Source organism: Helicoverpa zea, chromosome 25 (genome assembly GCF_022581195.2).
Source record: "Helicoverpa zea isolate HzStark_Cry1AcR chromosome 25, ilHelZeax1.1, whole genome shotgun sequence".
Taxonomy (NCBI): domain Eukaryota; kingdom Metazoa; phylum Arthropoda; class Insecta; order Lepidoptera; family Noctuidae; genus Helicoverpa; species Helicoverpa zea.
The window spans coordinates 3,893,395-3,920,050 of NC_061476.1; the positions used below are offsets into that span (position 1 = coordinate 3,893,395).

At 39.6% G+C, this 26,656-nt stretch overlaps 1 protein-coding gene across 10 annotated transcripts in view; it reads left to right on the forward strand.

The window, feature by feature from the left end:
- Nucleotides 1–26,656, forward strand: part of LOC124642604 (catenin delta-2) — a 41,822-nt gene that overhangs the window by 5,774 nt on the left and 9,392 nt on the right. For 5 of the 10 annotated variants that reach the window (XM_047181090.1, XM_047181094.1, XM_047181099.1 and 2 more), the window contains exons 2-15: nucleotides 145–308; nucleotides 16,381–16,513; nucleotides 17,526–17,651; nucleotides 18,066–18,096; nucleotides 18,503–18,627; nucleotides 19,085–19,170; nucleotides 19,949–20,087; nucleotides 20,651–20,756; nucleotides 21,269–21,448; nucleotides 21,576–21,757; nucleotides 24,012–24,171; nucleotides 24,828–25,017; nucleotides 25,782–25,873; nucleotides 26,233–26,408. In XM_047181090.1, coding sequence (XP_047037046.1) covers nucleotides 268–308; nucleotides 16,381–16,513; nucleotides 17,526–17,651; nucleotides 18,066–18,096; nucleotides 18,503–18,627; nucleotides 19,085–19,170; nucleotides 19,949–20,087; nucleotides 20,651–20,756; nucleotides 21,269–21,448; nucleotides 21,576–21,757; nucleotides 24,012–24,171; nucleotides 24,828–25,017; nucleotides 25,782–25,873; nucleotides 26,233–26,408 — 1,767 coding nt within the window. In that variant the 5' untranslated portion in view covers nucleotides 145–267. Of the gene's footprint in view, nucleotides 1–144; nucleotides 309–16,380; nucleotides 16,514–17,525; nucleotides 17,652–18,065; nucleotides 18,222–18,502; nucleotides 18,628–19,084; nucleotides 19,171–19,948; nucleotides 20,088–20,650; nucleotides 20,757–21,268; nucleotides 21,449–21,575; nucleotides 21,758–24,011; nucleotides 24,172–24,827; nucleotides 25,018–25,781; nucleotides 25,874–26,232; nucleotides 26,409–26,656 lie in introns of all 10 variants that reach the window. The other 5 variants (XM_047181093.1, XM_047181095.1, XM_047181089.1 and 2 more) reach the window with 5 other exon arrangements.

Below are 26,656 nucleotides of genomic sequence, written 5' to 3' on the forward strand. Positions count from 1 at the left end.
ATATCTCCTCATACCACAAAGTTTCCCCCGTACATTCCGTCAAAGTTTATTAAAGTTATTTGCATTTTTATTCGTGCAAATGGGCGTGCTAAGTGCCGGGACCTAGTTTCCACTTTGTTTTTGATATAACGTTGTTTGTTACAGGTGAATTGAATCAACATCAGTATTATAAAGAGCAGCTCATAATGACATTACGTTGTAATACATTAAGAAGCCATTAGGGTATCAGCGGTCGAGTTTAGAAATGATAAGAAGACCACAGCAGACATGGACGGCGTGAAGAAAATACATTCTGGAACACTGTATCGGTGAGTTGGACATATTTCCTTACATTTATTTAGGTCATCGGTCTTTGTTTGACATGTTTGGAACAATGAAGTACCTAGGATGGAATGAAAATCACAACGCTAGTCGATTATCACTCGTTTCATCAGTTCCTTCATTAGGTTGTTCTTTAATTTTGTAATTAACATGATTACTTATCCAAGAAAATTAGACTAAGTTCCACAAAAATGCGTGATGAACAGAATATGGTAGGATTTTATCGCAAATGAAATCTTGTAAGCGGATCCCTGGTGACCGAATCTGAAATTCATGCTCTAATAATGGTCTTTTGTGATTTTAAGTGCTTTTTCGAATCCGGCAAACATAAAAATTACGAAACACAAATTCTCCATTACACATATTTGCAGCACATGCCTACCAACTGTCAACATTATTGTATTTTAGTGGTAGGTGAGAGAAAGTATACAGTAAATGCAAATGCTTATTTACGTGTAAAGGCTAACGTTCAAAATCCACATAGTCCTGCCAAGGCAGGTACCACTTACCTAGAAGTCGATATCACCCCTAGTCAGTCGACGCAGACATATTATGCTTATTTTCATTTAAATAAATTCTTTCAGCCTTCAACCTTTTCTCAATATGATAATACTTCAAGATCGCGTTAAACGCCAAAACATATCGAGTTCGCCATTTCTGCTGAAAAGGATACGTAACCTGAGATACTATCTTTCCTTATGAGTTTGCCAATGAAAGGCGAAATAAGTTTTTCGGTTAGCCATTTTAGCTAGGCTTAAAATCTTTGCAGGGCTTCTGCAGTGACATTTATTAAACTTGAGAATCAAAGGGCTATTGTCCTTGTGATCCCTCATAGGACATAAAATGTAAATAGAAGATAAAGTATAAAATGACAGTTGCCTAAAAGCGATTGGTATGACACCGAAACCTTTGATTTACACGCTTGAGTGCTATAAAAATGGAATAAACTTAGGTACTTCTAAGATACGAAGATACAGGCTTATAAGGTCAATACGGCGATAGACTAAATGCGTTAGCGCTTGTGAAAAGAGCTTAGCTCCGTGACTTTTTCTCAGCTTAGGTAACCAGAATATTAACGAAAACCTTGGACACGATCCGTGTTTTATCTAGTCTTTTACGAGTTTGAAATAGCACTTTCAGTAAGTTCCTGAGGCGCCTAGATATTTTCTGCAGGCATTATCTTTAATATAATCCTATCTCATCCTCGCTTTGTCTGCATGGTAGTGTAACATTGTCAGGATTCCATCAGGCTGGTATCTGGCTCCGTATCAACGCAAATACATATTAATGCCATAACTGGGAACTATACAGTTGTACCTGAATTATACAGCAACCGCTGAACGCTGGCGCGCGTTTCAATGGACTTTGTACCTACCCCAACTTTGTCACAGGCTCTGCATGTCTCGCCCGCAGCCAAACATTGCTTGTTAATACACTAGTTCCTACGATAACTTAATAATTACTGTTTATGTACGTAAGCGTCTAGTTTTAATTAGACGCTAACTTTTGGCGCTGGAAGAGCGGAATTTTGGGGAGTTGTATCCACTGCTCCGAATGTAGCAGTTATTTTAACGTCGTCGTTGTGTTTTACTGCTAGGGTGTCTAAAGAATTCACTCAGGACCCCCCTCATTTTAAAGTCATCATGCTCGAGAATTTGCCAACAAGTTTACAAGTTATTGCGCTTGCAGAATTTTGCTCCTAATCTCATTTTGTTTCGCAACCGGCCATACAATCGACTCGTTTTCGATCCCGATTGAACTAACGAAATTGATACAAAGCAAAATCTGATAACCGTAGCTTATATTGCGAAATAGGTATGTAGATTTGGTTATTGCGATTTTCCGGTCTCGATAACTTGGTGACACAGAATCGATTACTCGCCGCAAGCCACTCGATATGTTCACCGTATAAGGAAAAACGACATGCCTAGACCTTCTTTACCTAAAGCATGACGCAATGAAGTTTTCTTTAAACTATTATAACGAACAGTTTTAACTTATCCACGATCTCCCCACTGTCAGACACAATGATAGTTAGTTATTGGAAATCTGATCCGAAATCGTTAGCTGTCTTTTTTTATTGACGTCTCAATGGTCTGGCGGATTTGCGAAACTTCTGATTTGATTCGAACTTCAGTTGAGGTTTTCGATGCATTTTAAATTACTACTATGTACATGAATTTCAGCTTTTGAACGTTTCCCGTAAGTCACTTGAGGAATCACGTAAAGGTTGCCTGACATTTATAAACGGTCATTCAATTAGATATTCATTCCCAGTAGAGCCTTGGGTATTCTGTTTGTCTGAATGATTCTCAGAAATAGATCTAAACACTCCAACAATAATTTCGACCCGAAAATCCTCGAGCCCATGGGACAAAACCCCTATTCACTGAAGTGATCCATTACGTATTTTCACTGGTTATTAAAAAATAGACGTTGGCATTGATTCACGGGACAAACCACAATAGTCTATTGTGTAACGAATATATTGTTTGCTGTGTGTATGTAAAAACAATAACTGACCGCACTGATAGGCGGTGTTCCATTTCCATCCCATCTCGTGTAGTGAGATCACTTCATAAACAACACGAGTCCATTTAGGCCGACACTTGTATTGGCTCACTGTACTAGCTCGCTGTACTGGCAACACAATACCGTGTGCACGTGACACAACAATTTGTACTCGTAATTATGGTAGATTACTTTTCCTGAGTAATCCACATTTCCCTTTGTAAATGTTACATTTAGTACAGTTTTTTCGACGCCTATTTAGTATTCTTACTACCTTTGTGCTTTGGAGAACTTAATTCGAGGAGTTGGCTTCGGAATGGGCTTTGTCGACCAATTTTCTGAATCTCCACCGTTTCTCGACGCCTTACTTTTTATTTTCAAGCTAAGTAATTGATATGTCTCGGGGGGTACAAAAAACGAACATGTCTACAATAAGTAACAGAATCGCGTTTGTTTTCGTATTGTATCATTTCCACAACCAGTACAAGGTTAACCACTCCAAAATCGTCCCGTCAGGGATTTATTTCATAAAAATGGAGGATGTTACGATTTTATGTGAGTTTGTTATCGTACTATCACGTTAAATTTTCTGATTCATTATCTGCAGAATTTGCAGAATTTTTCGCTTCTCCTTATTGAGCGAAATGAGTTTTGAACAAAAGTTGATGTTAGGGAAACAATAAATCCGTCTCTGAAGGGGTTTGGATTAGTTCGCGATAACGCGGTTCGCGGGAGAATGAAGAAATCAAGAAGATTAAAAATAACCCGGTTGTATACAGATGGAACCCCCAGTAGCGGTCGCGGCACACCTAACGTGCGAAATGTGCCTATTTCTGCCTTTTTTATTTTACCTTTGTCGGTCGTGTGGCTGCCAGAGTGACTGACTTATTCCATTCCTCGGCATCTGCAGTCCCACAACTATCTTTCAGTGTAAACTTTACATTAAAGTTTGTATTTCTTTATGCCGTGTAGAGACTTCCATTGAGACCCTGGCTTTAGAAAAAACAGAAGTAACACGAATACAATTAAATTAATAACGAGTGTGTATGGACCAAGTTCGTGCCTTTGCGGACAGTTGGCCCATTTGTGGTTGTTATGTAATCAAAGCCCGTTTCCAAAGTCTTGGCTTGAAACCGTTCCGAAATAATATCGGAAACGTAAAAACGGGGGGTTGACGCTAAAGTTTGATCACGGAAGTTTCTCATTACTTTCGTATTCTGTCGGGTTTGTTGTTGATTTCGCTAATTTTATTGTCGATGATACCTGTAAATTGTGCGTAAGAATTCAAACTTAGATGGTGTTTATTTATTTCTATGTAAGAATGAAGCCCTTAACAACAATACTTGGGTAGGTAAGTATGAGTATTTTGTGTATTATTTTGGTCAGAGGCAGCTTTGTTACATAAAATAATGGATGCCTTGCGAATTCCGTTGGAATTCTAATAAAGCGCCGGGAAGTTGTATCCTACATTTACCGATTTCCACTTCTAATCAGGATTCATAAAACGAGATACTAATTTCAATAGATTAGACCTAGAATATTAAATAGGGATCGGGTTTAGGCAACAATTTATTCAGCAGCTGGTCACTGTTCTAGTGCAAAATAGGTACAGTTCAAATTTCACGCATTATCTTTCCGGATATCAAGTTATACTCGAAGAAATACTCCTTTGCCATCTAAGACCTAAAAACTAAGCTTTTGTATGCTTCCGTCTCGACTGTCAAGGTCTCTGCGGTACACAAGAAAAGAGGGATTAAAGAAAAGCCACGGGACCAGTGTGTTTGTTTTCCAACGTCTCATAGGCAAGGCAAGACATGTATGTGTGGCCCTCTTTAATTTCACAAGCGATATTTCTATTTTCGCTCACGGGCGTGACCCTTTACTTAAGGTTGTTTACCAAGGGCGTCACATAAATCTACTTTTCTTATGCTTCTAATAGAATACCGTATTGATGTGTATTCAAGATTTGCGTATCTATTTATTCTGTGAATTTACAGTATATTGAACTACGTACATTAAAGACTAGAGTGTTTTGTCATGTCTTTTTAGATGCCAGAAAAACTGTGGTAGTTGCCGAATTTTCTTGGAATCATAAGGTCTACCAAAGTGCCTGCCTTAGTGGGGTCTATAAAAATAAAATTCGACCCACTGACATCAAGTAAGCTTATCAGAGTGTAGGTAGTCTTGGCTCAAAACTATAGGTTCCAGGGATTAAATGCTGATGAACAGTCATTTCTAAAATTGTCGAGTTGAAAATACCGACCATGAAATTACATATTTTTTTACAAAATACCAAAGCAACGATCACAATAGACAAGCACACGACAATCTAGGAGCAGTTAGTAGCTTAAATAATAATCAATACAACTTCTTAGACCATTGTGTGCCTCAGAAGAATCAGAAACACAAAGATCAGGCAAGCTACTCAGCATTAATACCCCTTGTTCGTAATCCATTTTCATTTCATTGAGTCTGAAATGGAGATACACTAAGTTTCACGCTAAACGGATTACCGATCGAGTTAAGGTGTAAATCAGTATGTATATGGGAATCTGGGTACGGGAGCTGCATTGGCAATTCGCAGGAGCGAATGCAATCAATACTCCTCTACTATTTCTTGCTACCATATGGTAAATTAATTAGTGGTTCGTTCGTTGCTTTATTTAATAGCAGTTACGTTAACTGCATTTCAGGTTATATAACGTTAAACTTGTACGATATCGTCATTGCCGTCGAACGATAAAGGTGATATTGCATCGATATTTTTATGACCCGATAAGATAGAAGGACGGTCTTACACCTTGATATTGACAGTTTTATTGCAGAATTTCTAACTCATTAAATAACATCGTCTGAAAAGTTTTTTTTTTGTTTCATTCGTCTGTCTGGGTGTTCGGAATTTCGATTGTTAGATTTGTGCTCGATTTCGTCAGACATTTTTATAAGAGTTTGTAGACTATTTATGTCCGTTATAAGTATTTGAATGGTCTCTCGTCAAGCAGGTGTGCCGTCTTTATAGTCGGCGTGTTACCCGTCTGGCGTTAGATGCACAAAGCAAGGGTTTCTGTCAGTTGCAGCGCTTCCCCAATTCCTGCTTTGTTCTAACATTTGTAACTAATTATGTCTTCCTTTGTTTATGTTCCTCTAACGACTTCAATATTAGAACGCTTTGGCTTGTATTTCATGTAGGTACGACAGAGGTTTTGATGTTTCCGTTGCATAGCTTAATAGCACCCAAGGCTTTGTCTAGCTAGTTAGAACCTAATGAGAAAACTACTTATGGAAAATAATTTCTTATTCTATTCCAGCTTTTTAAATTCACTTATAGAAAATTCAGGGAAACAAAATCAAAACTACATTTGGCCAGTATTACCATGCTAGACAAATACGTAATTATCACAGAGCCAGCTACAAATCTTAGCTCATACAATATTCCACATGGCTCCGCATACGAACGTAGTAAAAACATACTTATACAAAACTGTTTTCTCAAATAACCTGCGTATTCAAATTCCTTTGCTGACTACAAGTACAAGAAACTAAACTCAATATTTAAATTAAACCGCGGGTTATCTACATCTCATTATAATAGCCAATATGAGGCTCCTGGTATCGTACTTACATACATACATTAATTACATGAATTTGGTGCGAGGACCCTCTATTCTGCGAAGTAAGGGATTCCTTATATTTTCTTGTACTAATTGAAGATGTGAAAGTAATTCTAGAAATGATATAAGAAACAATCGGTTAAAGTTATCTTCATTGCTGCGGCTTAATCAAAATCCAACGGTCATTTGGTCGTCTATTGCCATTTTCCTTTCATACTGTCTTCTGTGTCCTGCGTCTCAAAATAGTTGCTTGAAAATTAATGTTTTAGTCGAGGTATAGTCCAATATCGAAGTCTTCTAGGTAGGTATATGTTGCAACAGCAAGGAAGAGTTTTCTAGAAAATATATTTACAATCAATAGAATAAAATGACTCCCTTCGGTGCACCCGGCAACCCATCTTTATATACACATTTTATGGTTTTTCAACACACTGCATCACAGTGAATCGTAAGAATAGGAAAAATTGTATTTACTATCAATTGCTATTTGTCCTATTATTCAGGCTGAAAAAGTTATCTTTATTGAATAGGTAAAATTTAAAGTTCATTGTTTTCATAGCCCTATTGGTTGTTTCATTTGGGCCTAAAGAATTGCCGAAAGAACCGAAGGTCGAAGCGTCTAACACTCTCAGTTCAAAGGATTCCATTAATAATTCAACTTATACTTCGTGTAATAATACTCTGAATATAGCTTCCATTTATAAAGTAGTCTGAGGTAAAATAAATTGTAGAATTTAAAGAAAACTAGCGAAATTTCTTTCGTTTTGAAAAGGCTGTATAGGTCGTTGACTCCGAATGGCAGGGCTGTCCTCCCTGGCGTGAGCGGAGTTTAATTAGGAGATGGTACTTGTACGATCTTTTCAATTTCGGGAGAACACGAGACATTAAATGTTTGCCCGGTATAAAGATTTTGCCATTGATACGGTAGTGTAGTTTATGTGAATATCCCCTAAACATTTTACTAGAGGTAGATGTTTGTAAAGTAGCGCAGATTTGAATGCCATGTCAGGTTGGCAACCCAGGTCCTATCTACTAGTTCAATAACTGTTTCCTTCGTTCAACTTTTACGACTTTCACAAGATGATAACAAGTAACATTTACACATTATAGTTCTCTTTTGCCACCAGACCAGAAATATATTCTTTTCTTTTTAATCCTCAGATATGTTAAGCTGAACTCTAGGGCATAGACATAAAAATTGTCTCATTTCAAATGCAAATGTGAGTACAATACACAAGTTGGAATGGTGTTAAAAGTTTCCTGTGGGGCTGGAGAATCCAAAATTAGATTTTGCAATCTGAGTGGAGGTGTCTGAAGTTGGCCGCTTGATCCCCATCGATCGGGGTGAAGGGAGTGAATATTTGCTCGATTTTTTACTACAGTGATTACGACTGGCCGTCCATAATGAGAAAACGAGCACAAAGCCTTACAAACTTCGCTAAAACCTTTTTGGTAGCTAAGAAAAAATTAACAACTTTTTGGGGAAAATCGAAAGGGTTTAACAAAGTGGCCCGAAGCCTGATATTTACGCGTACATTAACTGTAATAAAGGTAATTATTTTTTACGTAATATTATTTTCTCGTTGTTTCGTATGTTCGTTGGACCGAGTCGGTGTAAAGGTCTTACATTACATTTATTGTTTGAATAATTAAACAGTTTGCGCGAATTAAACATTTATTTGTTCTCGCTGTTATAATGTCCATGTTTATGGTTTGTGATGTCAAGCATTACTTCCGTGCCCTTAAGGTTTGTAAAGGATTTCATTATTTCACGTCACCGTGCCTTTCAAAAGGATTAGATAGACATTTGTGTTTGAGGTGAATTAAATGTACTATAGCTTTTTGTCTTGGATGACAAACTGCTTTCATTGCATGAAGATATCCATTATTTTCTATTGGTTACGGTGATATCAGGTGATCCGTTTGGTAGTCACTTATGTGGATTGGTCAATGAATATTTGCGGATTTTCGTAGTACCTTCAGTGCTGGTCTCATTGACATTGAGTACTTTATAAGTATGTGTATCGATATGTTAGCTGAATGGTGGTCTTGTTGCTATGTTTATCTTAATCCTTATCACTGTATCAATATGCCGGGTGATATCGATGTCATAAGCTCATATCAGTGCAATCCCGATACTAATTTATGTGGTGTTTGTTTAATACAAACATGATTGACTGTGTTTATTCAACTAGTTAGGTATTCCGTGTATATTGCTATTTCGACATTGGAGTAACAAACACGTATTTGTATTAACTACCAGCTTCGGTAAATAAACGAATTTATCATACAGATTAAAGTCCAGCAGTGTTTGGATTTGAAAAAAAATCTCAATATAGGTCTGCTTAGGTGTTCAAAAATAACTTCTGCATGATTGATTTTATATCTTTGTTGTATTATTAAATTAACAACGGATACACCAATAAAAAACAATTAAAATAAAAGTATCGTGCGGTCGATGCGCTTGATGACGTCATAAGTTAGGAATTCCTCCGCAGATTGCAACGCTGGCTCTGGTCTCATGACGTCACATGTCATATTGTCCTTTTTTCAAGCCCTAACGGAAATAGTTATAATTGTTCGCATCGTCATCCAATTGGACCACTTTACGGTTCATAAATCTTTACCTGTTCCGGCTAACTATAATCTGTTTAGTCCTTGCGTGGCTTTGGATAGATTTAGCAATGAACCCATTAATATGTACTTTATATACTTTTGCCTCGTCTACTGTAGGGCGTAAGACTTGTCCAGACAGATTAAGTTTTCCAGGATGATTTTAGCCAAAAAGAAAATCCCGAATTCTTCACAAAATCTACAGCGATAATTGAATAAAATGAGGCCTACATAAAACAAGAGAATGTCTATCATAAAGCTTGTAGTAGATGGACACAAATTAATTATACCCCGCCTACTGGCAACGCGAGAGGGTGTGAGGGAAGGGTGGCTTCCCTGGTCACGATTAAAGTGGAATCGTCAAAGAAATACATTCAAGATATTGAAATTAATGAAACCCAAATAAACGAAACGATTGATTGATATTAAAACAGTAAACAAATTGTAGAAACTTCACCTGAAATACAAAAGTAGGCAAGTACTTGGAATTTTCCGTTGTTTTAAGAAGTTTATTTGATCTTAGAAAAATACTGTATATAAATGGCACTCATTATTTTTAAATGTGGTTTTTAAAAGGTTGTTACCATGAAAGCCTTTTGTACTCCATCTTGATGTCGCACAATAATTCTATTCAATTAAGTGTATAAGTACTTTGTTGATTCTATTCTTGTCGTAGAACCTGAGTCTATTTAGCAGCCAAGCATATCAATAATCACTTTAAACCGTGGCTTACAACATAGCGGGATCCTGTTACGTACAGAACCTAAAATTATCGCGCAAGTCACAATTAGGCACGTCGGGCATGCAAGGCGGCTAATATACGTATATGTACGTGATAAGTGCAGTAACTGTGATGTGATTAGCCAAGCCTGCAAAAGAGGGGCACCTCTAGTATGACTAACTAGATTTCAAAGAAGTGCCTTGCGGTATTCCCCTACTATTTCTCTAGAAAAGCAGCTTTATCTAAATAGTCTATTATATCTGTTCCAGTCGTGGGCAAGTTCTAAATAGTCACCCGATTTTCAAAAGTGCTGAAGAAAATTTCTGCTTTTATCGCAGGCCGTTCTTCAACACCTGACGATTTGAACCAATTCAAACGCGAGGCTTGGTGAAGGGTTCTCAAAAACTTAAAGAATAATAGATCAGTAATAAAATAAATGGAGGGGGTCCATTAAAAGTTAGTCGATCTGGATTTCATAGATTGCCGACACGTCTCAAACCGTTCGCTAGAGATAGCTTCTGGATGTAAAATTTTTGACATGCGATGCTTGGAATTGAAATCAATTATAGTGTTGTTACTATCCAGCTAAATGTTAGTTATTTATTTAATTGGATAATGTTTTCCACTTCTAGTTTAGCGGATGTGACTAAATGTTTCTATTTTACGCAGATTGTGACTCAACGGACATAGTTTCAGAGTAGCATAGTCCGCTATCAAAATGAAACGCGTTGTCATATAATTTTGTTATGCTTTAAATTAGACTGAATGTTCAGTTTTTTTAGTGTGTATACCGGAACTACATGATGATTCAATATTTAGGAAATTTCTCGTGCTAGATTTTGGTTTATAAAACATTCATCTTCGAAAAAGCGAAATCCGGTCAGGATGCTGGTCCATATAGTGTTAAAATTCTAGCCCCATTTAAATTTTGTACGAAATTAACAATTTAGAACATAGTAGCTAACATTAGGCATAACAGTATGTTATTAACAGTCCACATAATTACAACGGTCGTGACGTATAATTGTAATTAAAATTGTTCACTTGCATCGTGTAATTTGAGGCTCAAGAGCTCTCCATAATTGTTTGCTAGAGCCAAAAGCGAACGATTGCACTGATCCCACGGCAGGCCGGATGTTCTGATTCAATTACTTCGACCCAAATTTCTCTCGTATCCCATGCAAAACATTCGTATTTCTTCTAGAATTTCTCATTTTAGCAAAATCAATCATTTGATTCTACTTTAGCGCTGTTATAGAGATTCACATTAATTACGCAAACAGCCGCTCGTGGCGTTTTAATCGAGCTTCGTTCGAGTTTAAACTGTCGCCAACCGTTCGCTCTAAACTCAATCATAGTAATGCATTGAACTACGTAACCACGTTAGTTGTTGGAGGAAGTAGGAACAAACTGTGCATTGGTCTCATTTGTGCCAGGACAATATGCACGGCGCCGATCAATACACGATACATTTGATATCGTACGTTAAGCCACTTAAATTGTTTACTAAAAAAAGGGATTATCAGGGTTATTTGTTGCCGCTTCGTGGCTCCGCCGGGTCGACCTTAGCCCTAAGGATTCCTTAGGTTAAAGTAAACATTTGTGACTGTGTTTCTTAAATGTTAATGCTGAACGATTCTTCTGCTAGGATTTACTGATTCGAAAAGATTTTTGGAGCTGGTTATCTATATTTTGGTTGGTTCAAAGCTTATTTAAATCAAAGGAAAATAAGTTTGGCTCTGCTAAGGGATTGTTCACACCAAACGTATTGTCCGCCGCTGACTGTGAGTATACTCACAGTCGGCCTCAGTGTGAACGTCGACTCAATCTGCAGTACGCGTACTCACCAAGCCGACAATAGGCTATAGCGTACGATGCGCTACATGTGTGAACAAAAGAATACGCTCGTGTAGGTTCACACTAGATGCGTACGCTGAGCGGCCGACTATTCTACACATAAAAGAGCTCAGTATTTGAAGTTGCTCGTAGTATTTTATAAACGATCTCTGAGATCACTCGTGGTTCCCATACGATAAAACTAGTGTATTTTTTAAAAAAATCGGACGTTTACTGATATTTCAATTAAATGATGCGCATTCAGATAGTTGCCATTTGCGAAGCTCTAGAGGAAGACGAAAATAATAAAAAGAAGAGATTGTGGGTACATCCCTTAAATTTGAAGAGATGTTTTCTTGGTCAATTTCATACTTTATATTTCGAATATAGACTTTATCCAAATAAGTTCAAGAAATATTTTCGTATGACAGTAAAAACATTCGATGAGTTACTATCTTTAATACGTATAAGTTTATATAAAAGGGACACTAATTATCGACGTGCTATTCAGCCAGAAGAAAGATTGACAATTACTTTAAGGTAAGAGGAAAACAACTTGTACTGTAATCAACACTTATTTATTATAATCAAATCAATCACGTTTAAACAATTGCGAAAAGAACAATGTCAGACGTCCATAGTAACTTAGGCTCAATAAAAATATTTCATGTACAGTGAAAATTCTTACAGTTTCTTGTGTAGTTTCCCGCTGATCCCCCCAAAGGATTGTTCCCCCCAAAAAATCCCCCGTGGGCAGAAAATACCCCCAAATTTGGGAGGAATCCCCCCAATCTGGCATCACTGCGCGGCGGTGCGGACGCGGCGGAGCGGCGGTGCGTACGCGGCGGAGCGGCGCTATTCGGCAACTGCGTCCGCGTAGCCAACCCGCGTCCGCCGTGCATAGTCGCGTAGTAAAATAATCGGCTACTGAGAGTCAGCTACAACAGACGACGTAACAGCGTATAGTCGGTTCGGTGTGAACGACAATTTCAATATATATGGAAAAGCAATAAACTGCGTAACGCGCGCTCACAGTCAGCGGCGGACAATACGTTTGGTGTGAACGATGCCTAAGGGTTCTATTATTCAGGTAGATAGCAGATAGCAAGCGGAATTCGTTAAGCCTTCGATATATTCTTACGTAATTTCCTTGGACATTTCTATAGACGTCTTCGCTGTGAGATCTTCAAAGGGGACGATTTCAAGGAGAATGTAAATGTTGATTTCTGACTCAATTTCTTTGAGTGGGAGACTGAATTCATGCCCTCAGATTGTTGGTAGGATTGTTATTATAAAAATATAATTAGAAATACATATATAATGATGAATGATAGTTCAAGGTTTTGAAATATGATAAGTGGGAGGTTTCCCAAATTATGTAAATAGAAGTTTACATTGAACACGTTTTACTTTAACATTTTTGTTTTGTCGTTGATAGAAAATGATTTTCCACAATCTAACTTATTTAAACGAATTGAAGATTCTAACAGAATAATGTGAAATCTTTCAGAGCAGCATCCCTCACATCTCGTACAACGCTATCTGGCAATCCTAAGTCCTAAAGCGCTATCACAGTTTCTCTCATCTAATCGTCTATCACAATTCCTACCACAATCTTAATTAAATCAGCGCAGCCAACATACAGGGTGCTGCACTATTTTATACGCGTTCAAATTCAATTTACTCTCAGTTGAACGACCTCAAACAACGTCTGGTAACAATGTGCTTATTGATTGATTTATTTTATTTTTAAACCACAATAAGTATGCACTTTTATGAAGAGTTTCATATCATGACATGTGACGTCACGGGTTTGAACCGGCAATATTTAGGGCCATTAGTAAGGCAAATTGACATCAATTTTGTATGGCGTTCTATTAATTTGATATAACGTTACATGGAGCGAGCGCTCGTGATAATTAATTGTGTTATTTTAAATTAAAGAATTTATATTATGGCGGAAATTAGTGATTGCTATTGTAATTTATAGGACTTGAAATAGACTTAGTAATATTATAAATGTACTTCTATTTATCTCATTCTCTCTCTCTCTCTCTGAGTGATTCCTGTTTCTTTAACTAGATAGATATGTAAAAATTTTAAACAAATATCCTTTTACCAGTAAACCATAAGCTTTCCCCACAAACTCTTTGCAAGACAAAATAATGATAGCTAACTCCGTACACACATACCTTAATCCTACTAACATAGCACATAGATCCCTTTAGATGTCTTCCTCTATGCCGTCTTATCTGTCTATCTCGTTTAATTCTCAAGGTTTGCTCACTAAACATTTTTTTATAAGATTAATGAGTACACAACTTATTGTTTTAAGAGGCTGTGTCACTAAGGGTCGGACAGTTATCTGAAGCTTCGAAGTAACTGGTAATATTTAACAATAGATCTGTAAGATATACTTGGGTCAGTTTATTGATTTACTAGCTTCTGCCAGCTGTTTCACCCGCATCCCGTGGGAACTACTTCCCGTACCGGGATAAAAAGTAGCCTATAGCCTTCCTCGATAAATGGGCTATCTAACACTGAAAGAAATTTTCAAATCGGACCAGTAGTTCCTGAGATTAGCGCATTCAAACAAACAAACTCTTCAGCTTTATAATATTAGTATAGATTATATTACTAGGTCTTATATAATCTTGTATTAGGAAATGGACAATGGTGTACGAAATCTTGTAGGCTTATTCTTGACAAAAGACCAGAGAAACGATGGATGGATTGTGTGGAAGACGTTATGGATGCAAAGATGCAAATTTGTGAGATGATGTCAGAGAAAAGTATGGAAGAGGACATGCTGTGCCGACCCCAAATAATAAATAGGGACAATGATAAGGGAATGATGATGATCTTATTAAAATACATTTTGGTGAATCTTTTCCGACAGTCTAGCTAGATGATTATCTGGAGTTTCTCAATAAAAGCCTAACAGTTTTGGTCCTATCTGAAGTGTGAAACCGAATGCTATAGGTCCCGGCTGGGTATAGATTTCAGCGAGACGAAGGTGGAAGTGAATCATATTGATTCCTTGAGTTTCTTTTGTAAGATAATTGAAATATGGATGTCTTATGTTCGAAATAAATAAGTTTGGATTTTGCAATTTTCTGCCAATTGTTGGTTTTTAACACAGATAAAAAATTGATAAAAAATTTAACTTTATTTAAATAAAAACCATCTATATAGATTTCAAGGAAATATAGTAGTGATTCCATGTATTTATTCATACTTCTTTGAAATATAACTGTGACTTCAAGCATGAATGGAGACGTGTCCTATCATCTCACGTAGGTTTTAATTATGAAATGAAGATAAGTTATCAATTAATTTTTGTTCTTACTTTTTGTTCTTGGTTTTGGAGAGACCGTTCTTAGTATTGATAAGAATATATGTTATGAATATTCGAATAAAGAAATTTTTGTAAGTTCGTCAAAAACCACATGTTCGAAAAATACCCTTTTTTTCGCAGATAAATGAGAAACTATACGTTTCAGAACTGTCATGTTTTCTAAACTTATTTTAGCTTCTACAATTATTCCTATTGTTCCGCTGAACGTGTCTCAGTGTTGCATGATTAATTATATCAGCACTGAAATTCATAACCCGGTTAATCACCCCAGATTTTAGCATAAATAACCATTTTTAGTTAGTGCTGTAGTATTTTTTATCGATGTCGTCTTCTGATGATTGAATTATTTAATTATGTAATATTTCTCAGATAGTGTGTATTACTGTAATATACCTATCGCAAAATATTTCTCAACCTTATCGATATTTACGTTAACACGTCTTGTAAAGTAGCTTTGAAATAATTGTGCGTAACGATGCATATAAATGTCGGTATGATTGCTAGAGCGAACTGTATTGATATCTATTAAGACCTGTTGTACAATATTAGTTGTCAATGCCTAGATCTTTGAAACTATGACTTTGTAATAGATGTGTTTTGGTATTGTGAAGTGTGTGTCTTGAAATATTTTGTGTGGTTTTAAAGTTCTGTGTCCAAATGTTGGTTATCGGCTGTAGCCATGTCCCGCCAATTCGGCAGTATGACAGAAGACGGTTTTGCATTTATTGGCCTTCCAACGCAAAGACATACAGGTTAGATATTATCACATATTAAATAATATAAATTCTTCAATAATGTGTAATCGTCTCATTTCAATTTAAGCACCAGAAGGGGTGATCATGGCACCAAAGTACGCGTGTTTATTTCGGTCTAGAACTATTTCTGGGAGAGCTAACTTTCGATATCTGCGAGACGACAATTAGAATAAAACAGCTTTATGTTCTGTATGTTTTATAGTAAGATACCAAAATCTCTTGGTAATTCCAAAATAATTCCATAATGAAGGCTGTGACTTATTTTTTTTCCTTACTATCATTATCGGTAACGTTTGAAGTTAGTTCCCTAGGCGTCAAGTACACACTGTGGCAACTAGCAAAAACCTGCAGATACAATTTGACGAAAAAAACCTCAGTAAAGGTACATCAGGGCTTTGATTGGAGCGAAAGTGTAAAATTCTTCCTGCTTACTTACCTTCGTGGAGTCCTTTATGTTCCCGTTATCCGAATCGTTGAGGTTCAATCCTTCTTTCTATAAGATGAGGCATTGATCTGCAGTACCCCAATAAAAATTCTGACAATGATGTTACAGTTATTGCTTCAAACCCTTCTCAATCCTTGGTTGTCAATCACCCCCTGACGAAGTATGTATTTACCTTCTTGTTTATCCTAACTTTACATGTATCGTTACAGCAACGGCCCCGTGGAGGGCGCGTACGGTCCGCAACACAGTCCGGTGTCGCGGTCTGACGCCTCCACTGAGGACGCTGAGCTGTCGGCGGCGCTCGCCCACCAGCATCACCTAGCTATGCAGGTCAGTTATATGGTACGGCTATCCTTTTTTTTTACTTATTTTTTAATTTATAACCTTCTTTTGGATGTACTTTTTTGAGTTACCAAGGTTCTGTGTCAATTCTGCGAAGTGTAAGATCAATAAAAGCTGTGTTATAGGATTGGAATTTCATTTTTCCGGAACATTATTTTGTGACGCCTGCACCAATACGATAATTCAGATACATTTTCAATACACAATGGAATTGTGAGAATTCGTAAGGCATATCAAGCAGCTATTAGTATCCTTATGAAAAGTTCTTGTTTAAGCTTGTGGTCTTATAAGAAGAGTATTTACCTATTCAACATCAAGGACGTTTCGGCTTTATTTATTCGATAGTAAACATTATCGAAAATAACTGGAAGTCCTATCAATACTGATATAAAAAAGACAATAAGAGCTGCGCCCGAGTTTCTTGGAAGCAACCGTCGAGTTGACCTTTGATCTCAGCAGATTCGTTTCATTATAATGAGATCATCATCAAGATAATAAGATTATAACATAATTGCTTTCAATTTTAGCTGGTATCGTGCTATTTGCGATATGAGCAAAAAAGACAAAGTTGTGATACAACTATGTCATGTTCGTTTAGTTACCCAAAATATGAAAGACAAAAAGATTCTAACTTCTAATGGATTTGTTACTTTGGTCATATTCGTGGATGCAATATACTTGTAATTGCCACAAAATCCCACACATATTCACCTTAAGGCTTCTTCTGAAAAGTGCAACTAGTGTCAGGATTTATAGGAGCCTGCTGGCTTATTTGAAACTATCCTTCCTCGATAAATGGGCTATCTAACATTTAGAATTTATCGTTTAAACAAACTCTTCAGCTTTATATTAATAGATAAAAAACATTTGACTGGCTTTTTTGCACTTTGGTTTTCAATTTGTGTCTTTACCAATTTAAGTTTTTTTAAATTGTATTTTATTTATTTATTTACACCACTAATCTATCTGTTATAATAATACCTGGGTGGTAAAACAAATCATTTGCTTCCAGGCTGGTGAATACCCGGTAGTGGGGGCGGGCGTGGAGCCTGACTACGGACAGTACGTGTCGTCGCCGGCGGCGCACTACAATCACATGGGACACCTCACCATGGCGCCATCGCAGAAATATCCTCATGTTAGTATTATGCTTAAATGTACAGTAGATTTTGAAAAACCAACGGTGTAGTTGAGAAGTGGATTAAAACTAGAACTAGAGGAATTGATCCATCTAAAATCCCTGTATACCACAGGGCAGAGACATCATTTATGGCCCTGCTTTGGTGGGTCGAATTTTGAGGCCTCGTTAAACTCTGTGAGGCACCTCATGTCATCAAGCATTTTCGTTTGAATAAAAGAGATCTTGGAATGCAAAGTTAATAAACAAGTCTTTCGTCCACTGTATTAAACGCTAGACGACTCCAGTATATTAGCCTCTAAATCAGAACATACAAACTTAAATAACCTGCAGACATCCTTATCAATCCCTTCAAGGATTCTACTTACATTCTCCATTCTTCCTATTTAATCCTACATTCCTCATATTCTCCAGGTAATGGACTCAGTATCGGTGAGCGGGGGAGGCAGCTACGCGGGCGCTGGTGGCGCCGGCCACTACGGCACGTACGGCCACTACGGCACGGCGGCATACCAGCCTCAGACGGCGTACATGGTGGACACGGCGCAAGTGCCGCAGTATATGGGACAGGTTTGTACTTTATTTTTAGGGGAATAGGGTTGGTTATTACGGTGTTGAATTGATTGGTTCTAAGCTACCTATTAAGCATCTTTGACAGCCGTTACGTAGTCAAAAGCCGGAATGGTTGACGACCAGACTTGTCAAGGTATTGGTATCTGGATTGAGTTGGTCTGATTGGCAGTCTTTCTATGTAAAAAAGTGGTACTCAGCTGAATCCGGTTAGACTTAAAGCCGACCCGAACATAGTTGGGAAAAGGCTCGGGAGATGATGAGTATCAGTGAGCGGGGAGGCAGCTACGCGGGCGCTGGTGGCGCCGGCCACTACGGCACGTACGGCCACTACGGCACGGCGGCATACCAGCCTCAGACGGCATACATGGTGGACACGGCTCAAGTGCCGCAGTATATGGGACAGGTTTGTGCTTTATTTGTAGGGGGATAGAGTTGATAATTGTAGTATTAAATTAATGGGTCTAAGCTCCGGATTGAACACCTTTGGCAGTAGTTTCGAGTAGTTAGAAGTCAGAAAAGCTGACAACCAGTCTTGTCAAAGGGGATCGGGTGATCTGGGTAACTGGGTTGAGATTGTCAGATAGGCAGTCGCTCCTTGTAAAACACTGGCACGCAGCTGAATCCGGTTGAGACTGGAAGCCGACCCCAACATAGTTGGGTTGGGAAGTAGATGAGAGATGATAATTGTTTAACAACTGCAACAGATGCAGACATCATTATTGTAGTCTGTATATCTCCAATCCCTGTTGAAACCTACGGGCCTATGTAATATTCTTTAGAGTTTGAGTTTAAAATGTATGTACCTTATATGTGAAGAAATAAGGATGATAATTGTACAAGATGGATTGTTTGTTTGTCAGGAATACGTGGAAGGTGGGGGCAGCGCTTCGCCCCGGAGTGCGTCCCCGGGTGCTCTGCCACAACACAATTTACATTTACAACAAAGGTAAGTTTGTTTGTTCACTTGTTATACGAGATCATAATGTAAATAAATGCTATTTCGTCACAATATGACACAATTGAGTCTAGGTTGCTCACACAGAACTATAAAAATTTAAGTCTGGGTATATTAGCAAGTGTAATGTATAATTATAAACATACTCACAACTTGTCTAGAAAGAATTTCTAATATAAACGCAGTTATGCAATCGTAATGCTGATCTCGTTACGTTTAAACTGCAATATTGATATTACCGACAATGGATGCGTCACAAATCTCGATCAATGATCGATCAATGATGTAAGATGACAATAACCATTCATGATATAACTGGTTCAATACTGTAATGTGGTTCTCTTTCATTCAGTTGGTCCGCGACTTTACAGTAGTGAAGTTCTGTACTAAAGTGGTGATTTTATCGATATTTAAATTGGTGATTGGATTACTGTTTGCTGGTTTTTGTGCGTGTAATTATCAGTGTTCGGTTGTTATAGCTCATTTAGAATTAGGTAGGTATGTGAACAGTAAAGAATTTTCGTCCTTCGGAAAACAAACTGGATTTTCTACGGTCGACACTTACAACACTTACAACTTTTGTCTTGAAACTCTTCTTCAAAGATCTTACTTACGAATTACCGTAGTAAATAGATTTGATAATTATATTTACTACGATATAACGCTACCTTTTAAATGTCACTATACATAGATATCTTACTTTTGTGCGTTATATATTTTTTTAAATATTTTGTCTATATAAATCAACATGTACCATCGTCATTTGTAGGTACGACTCAGCGTCCCTCGAGCAGCTGGGTCGACACTACTGCGTGACGTCACCGCGCGGGGAGTACGCGCCCGACGCGTACGGCTACCAGCACTACCCCACCGCGTACGAGCCGCCGCATCAACCGCCGCCTTTTAAGGTACAACATAGCTGTGTGATAACCGGTGACCGTTTCGTAGAAGAAAAATCGAACATACTCATAGCAATAGTGCAATAGAACACGTCGTACAAAAAGTCGGTCGAAAAATTCTAGCCAGGACGTTCTACATGGATAGGCCTGATTATTTGTCCTACAAAAGTCAAACGTGAACGTCCAGCAATACTCTGTAAAAACTATGAATTTGAAGCTGTTTTAAACTTATTTTACACCAAAAATCTTGAATGTTACCGAGTTCATAATTTTTGCAGTATGTTTATTTAAACAAATCTGAGATAAGTAAAATTGCAAGAAATGTTCCTTATTCTAGAACATCATTGTGTCGTGAAACAGACAGAAATATCGAGAACAACTTAAGACAAAACAGCAATCAATTTTTCATCAAAACTGCCATGTATCCGAATCTAAAGAACTTGTATTTTCATATTTGATTCATGATAGTTAGATGGTAGCCACCTATTTACTCAAGTCGCCTTCTCCCTGTAAATTAATATTTTAATCGATAAAAATTCTTGTTCTAACAACGTTTTTTTATTAACCTACAGGACTCACAGAATGGCTTAAGCCTAGGCAGCGCCGGTGGCCAGTCGATGTACGGCGACGAGGAGGAACTACAGAAACAGATGGCCAACATGGCTCTAGGTGAGATAGGTACTTACATGCACATTCGTAAATAAACTGTACTGCTTATTTCACTTCACTAGACATTAACAGTGTTATTACAAAAAAAAGCAAATGCTGGACACATCATCTGTTTTTTTAATCACTGTCGAATTTCTAATAAATTTTTTAGTTATTACTGTTCGTATTAGTAACTTCAAAGCTAGATATCAACAAAGATTTTTACTGTCAGAACTTTATGGCTTTCGATGTTCATCTTAAGTTTTAAAAAATCATCTTTATCATCATGGCAATACAATATGCTGGACCAAGGCGTAATTATGAATTTGTTGTGCTAACTTCTGACGCCACTGGAGAGTAAGGTCCTATTATTATGAATTCGATATTTTATATACTTAATTTCAACCTTTATGTCATCATTGAAGGAGTGGAGTAAGATCATAAGACAAAAGTCATGGTTCTCTATCATTTCTTCTTTCTACTGCAACTTTTTCCACAAAACCTCAACAGACAAAAATACTTAAAATAACTTATTTTCCCAGTGCACGGCAGCGTCGGCGGCCGCGAAGAGACCGGAGGCCTACAATGGAGGGACCCCAACCTACCCGAAGTCATAGGGTTCCTCAACTCGCCGTCAGACGTCGTGAAGGCGAACGCGGCGGCTTATCTACAGCACCTCACCTACATGGACGATCCTAATAAACAGAAGACTAGGAGTTTAGGTAATTTGGACCTTAAGATACAGGCTATAAGGTCAAAAGTCGTGTAATATTGTAGTGACATAGAGTCCTTGGTAAATAGAATACTATATCGGTTTTTTTTTCTAATGTACTTTTTTTCTTCCCCCAGGCGGCATCCCCCCGCTTGTCCGGCTGGTATCACATGAGAACCCAGAAGTATGCCGCAACGCTTGTGGCGCACTACGCAACTTATCCTACGGACGACAAAACGACGAGAACAAACGCGCCATACGCGACGCCGCCGGCATCCCCGCGCTCATGGCGCTGCTGTGCCGCGCCACTGATATGGAGGTATGTCGTACTGTAGCACATAGAGAACAAACGCGCCATACGCGACGCCGCCGGCATCCCCGCGCTCATGGCGCTGCTGTGCCGCGCCACTGATATGGAGGTATGTCGTACTGTAGCACATAGAGAACAAACGCGCCATACGCGACGCCGCCGGCATCCCCGCGCTCATGGCGCTGCTGTGCCGCGCCACTGATATGGAGGTATGTCGTACTGTAGCACATAGAGAACAAACGCGCCATACGCGACGCCGCCGGCATCCCCGCGCTCATGGCGCTGCTGTGCCGCGCCACTGATATGGAGGTATGTCGTACTGTAGCACATAGAGAACAAACGCGCCATACGCGACGCCGCCGGCATCCCCGCGCTCATGGCGCTGCTGTGCCGCGCCACTGATATGGAGGTATGTCGTACTGTAGCACATAGAGAACAAACGCGCCATACGCGACGCCGCCGGCATCCCCGCGCTCATGGCGCTGCTGTGCCGCGCCACTGATATGGAGGTATGTCGTACTGTAGCACATAGAGAACAAACGCGCCATACGCGACGCCGCCGGCATCCCCGCGCTCATGGCGCTGCTGTGCCGCGCCACTGATATGGAGGTATGTCGTACTGTAGCACATAGAGAACAAACGCGCCATACGCGACGCCGCCGGCATCCCCGCGCTCATGGCGCTGCTGTGCCGCGCCACTGATATGGAGGTATGTCGTACTGTAGCACATAGAGAACAAACGCGCCATACGCGACGCCGCCGGCATCCCCGCGCTCATGGCGCTGCTGTGCCGCGCCACTGATATGGAGGTATGTCGTACTGTAGCACATAGAGAACAAACGCGCCATACGCGACGCCGCCGGCATCCCCGCGCTCATGGCGCTGCTGTGCCGCGCCACTGATATGGAGGTATGTCGTACTGTAGCACATAGAGAACAAACGCGCCATACGCGACGCCGCCGGCATCCCCGCGCTCATGGCGCTGCTGTGCCGCGCCACTGATATGGAGGTATGTCGTACTGTAGCACATAGAGAACAAACGCGCCATACGCGACGCCGCCGGCATCCCCGCGCTCATGGCGCTGCTGTGCCGCGCCACTGATATGGAGGTATGTCGTACTGTAGCACATAGAGAACAAACGCGCCATACGCGACGCCGCCGGCATCCCCGCGCTCATGGCGCTGCTGTGCCGCGCCACTGATATGGAGGTATGTCGTACTGTAGCACATAGAGAACAAACGCGCCATACGCGACGCCGCCGGCATCCCCGCGCTCATGGCGCTGCTGTGCCGCGCCACTGATATGGAGGTATGTCGTACTGTAGCACATAGAGAACAAACGCGCCATACGCGACGCCGCCGGCATCCCCGCGCTCATGGCGCTGCTGTGCCGCGCCACTGATATGGAGGTATGTCGTACTGTAGCACATAGAGAACAAACGCGCCATACGCGACGCCGCCGGCATCCCCGCGCTCATGGCGCTGCTGTGCCGCGCCACTGATATGGAGGTATGTCGTACTGTCGCCAGCACTAATTAATGTGAAAAAATATATAACATAGAGCCTTATCGCACACCTCACCGTCCTTTCGTCGTAAGACGATAGACTTGGTAAATACGATAGACCCATTCCACGCATTCTTCAAAGACAATCAACAAAACCAGCGTTGCCCCTTCATGTCATTTTACTCATGATATTCCCGCGGTTTCACCCGCGTCCCAATGAGGGTTTTCTAAAATGGCGTCCACCAGGTGGCAGCACTGAGTCGTCAGGTCCAGGTAACTGTCAAAGTGCTTATCTTTACTATGAATAGTGAACGATTTTAGTGTTTTTTTTTTATTTTATAATTAAAGCACTGCATTATTGTTTTACTATTGAGGTTGAGTAAATAAAAAAAAACTAAATCATATTGTGTTAACAAATTTTTCAACAAGCTTTTCCTTAGTACCAGTGACTTTTGCACCCTCTCTCTTAGCTCAATTTTTAGTTCGGAAACCTTATTCTGACCGTAGTCCATAATAAAATCAATAACACTTCCAATATAACAGAATTTCAATGAACAATAAGTTCGGACCCTACAATTCCATACTATTTGACAGCTGTTTGGACCTGACGCATACGAAGCGCCGCCTGGCGGCAGAAAAAGTATCGAAAACCCTCATTAACTTCTGCGCATCAATTATAGCCTCCTTTCTCTGGAATAATGTTAGCTTTCCAATAGTGAAAGAAAGTTTACCTAACTTACTAATATTTTTTTCACCAGGTGAAAGAGCTAGTAACAGGCGTGATCTGGAACATGTCTTCGTGCGAGGATCTGAAGCAGTCCATCATTGATGATGCGGCGCAAGTGATCGTGAACAAAGTCATTATACCGCACTCTGGATGGCATCCAACCAACCCTGGCGATACCTACTGGTCTACTGGTGAGCATTTACTGAATTACTCAATTCTTTACTATCATTCCATATGTTTTACAGGTGGTATAAGGTGTACTCAATATGGACCCGGTACGGCACAGCTTAAAGATTATGGATTGTCGTCTATATGATTTCCATTTTTTTTTACAATTAAAGAAGATTGCTTTGTCATAAATATTACCGTATACATTCGTGGTCCGATTGTACTATGAAGTATGTGTCCACTGAAGGGAGAGATTCAGACAGGACTGCTCTCCGCGAGTAAAAAAATATCGATATCAATAAATTTGAAGGAAATATAAAGTACTCAATAAATTTTTTATACATCAATCTCAAATACAATAATCAAAATTACGACAAGGAAAACAACTGTACTTTTTTATTTATGAAATAAATAAATGTCATACATATATGCGCATATGTATTGTAAGCATTTGCGCAGGCACTCACTATTCCTTCACTCTCATAGCCCGATGTCGGCAATCCGAAACTACCGGAGATAGATCAGGCGCAGGACCGACATTAGCATAAAAGAGACAGTCTTTTATGCATATGCATGAGGGCACAGAGAGGTTTATTGTCTCGTGGAATATTTTTCCTATTTTATTTTGTGAAAGATTTTAAGCACCCTCAATCTGATTAACAATCCCCCGTCCCCGCAGTATTCCGCAACGCATCCGGCGTCCTACGCAACGCGTCCTCAGCGGGCGAGTACGCGCGGCGCCGCCTGCGCTGCCTGGCCGGCCTCACCGAGGCGCTGCTGCACGCCGTCCGCGCCGCGCTGCAGGCCAACGCCATCGGCACCAAGATCGTCGAGAACTGCGTCTGCGTGCTGCGGAACCTCTCCTACAGGTAACCATGACGACGGGACTCCTCGACTACAACAGTCGACACCCACCAGACATTATTCAAGGCGTTCGTGGTGCGAGTGCCGACGTGTTTCCTGCACCTCGTGTTGGACGAGAACTTCTGGCCTCTCGCTTCCGCTGACAAGTGCCACAGGACCGCATAGTGCATACTTAGTGAAGTGTTACTAACATAGATTTAAGTTTTTATTTACTAACAAATATTGTATCTAACATATATATGTTAGTTTTTAAGGTATTTATAATCATCGGCACGAATCTTGAGCGCTGAACTTCACCTGCGCAGAAGTAATTTATTGGGTCCCTTTTGTGGCATGAAGTGAGGCGCGGGGGCGGGCTAAAGCGGTGATTGTCCCGCATTGCATCGCGTCATAGCCGTCACTCGGGATTGGTTCTTTGCTAATAAATCACTTCTGCGCAGGTGAAAGTCAGCGCTCAAGATTCGTGCCGATGATTCTATCTATGAGCTATTGATTCTTAAAAATAAAGTTTAAAATAAAATTAACTACTGAAGTACCTAACAGTCGGAGAATAGAAAAATAGCGGACATGCTATAAGGAAGGTAGGTCAGGCGCCTTTTTGTAGGTCCGTGTAATGTTCGGTAGGCGTGATCAGTTACTAGAACTAACGAAGCGTTCGGGTTCCATGTCAAATAAATAAAAGAATGGTCTTGATTGATTGGTGATTTTATTTTGAAAATCGGGTACCATGTATTTCTTTGCCTTTATAAAAGTTTATTTGTTTTCGCAGATGTCAAGAAATCGAAGACCCGCTATACGACACACGAGCGCCTCCCACACAGTCATCCGGACAGGCTAGGATACAAGCCAGCGCTTCTAAAGGTAACAATCCTATTTACATCAATCATATATGATTTTTATATTTTCGTAGTTCCACAAGAGAAAGTATAGTAAGTAAATAGCGGCTCCTGACAGCATTAGTAAGCCCTCGCGCACCTCTTAGAACTAGAAAATAATCAAATAGATCTTCAATTCGTTTTATAGTTCTAGCCATTAGATGGCTGGCGTTACCTAGCTTGAATTCAATTTTGAAGTAGAAAGGCATTACAGTTTATTGATAAATGGTTGAGTTGTTGAGACGTAAATATCTTATGACATTATTGTCATATTACATAAATTACAATATTATCTATCTATGTTAAAATTTATTTATTTTAACCTTCCCATTAAAAATTGTGTAGGCGAAAACCTGGGTTGCTTCGGCGGCAGTAAAAAGAAGAAGGAAGGTTCATCATCATCGAACTCAACGAGCCCGCTCGGCAAGAGCGAGCCCGACACGCAGCCGCTCGGCGACACCAACAGCACACAGCTCGGCTACTCCGTGCCTAAAGGCACTGAGATGCTCTGGTCTCCTGAGGTGAGGATACATAGCATCATACAGGAATATGTACATCATCATCTCGTCGTCTGTATCTAGTTTGAATCCGGTAGATACAAGTCATAGTCAAAAGTTTTTGTTTCCAGTAGACCTTTTCATACTTTTATAATTATTAATGATATCAATCTGATGGGCACGGTTCCAAAAACGGGGTTCTGTGTAGAAGAAATTCAAGAAATTCCTTTGTAAATTTTCCAGTTCCACTTTCTTACTAATCAATCTATATT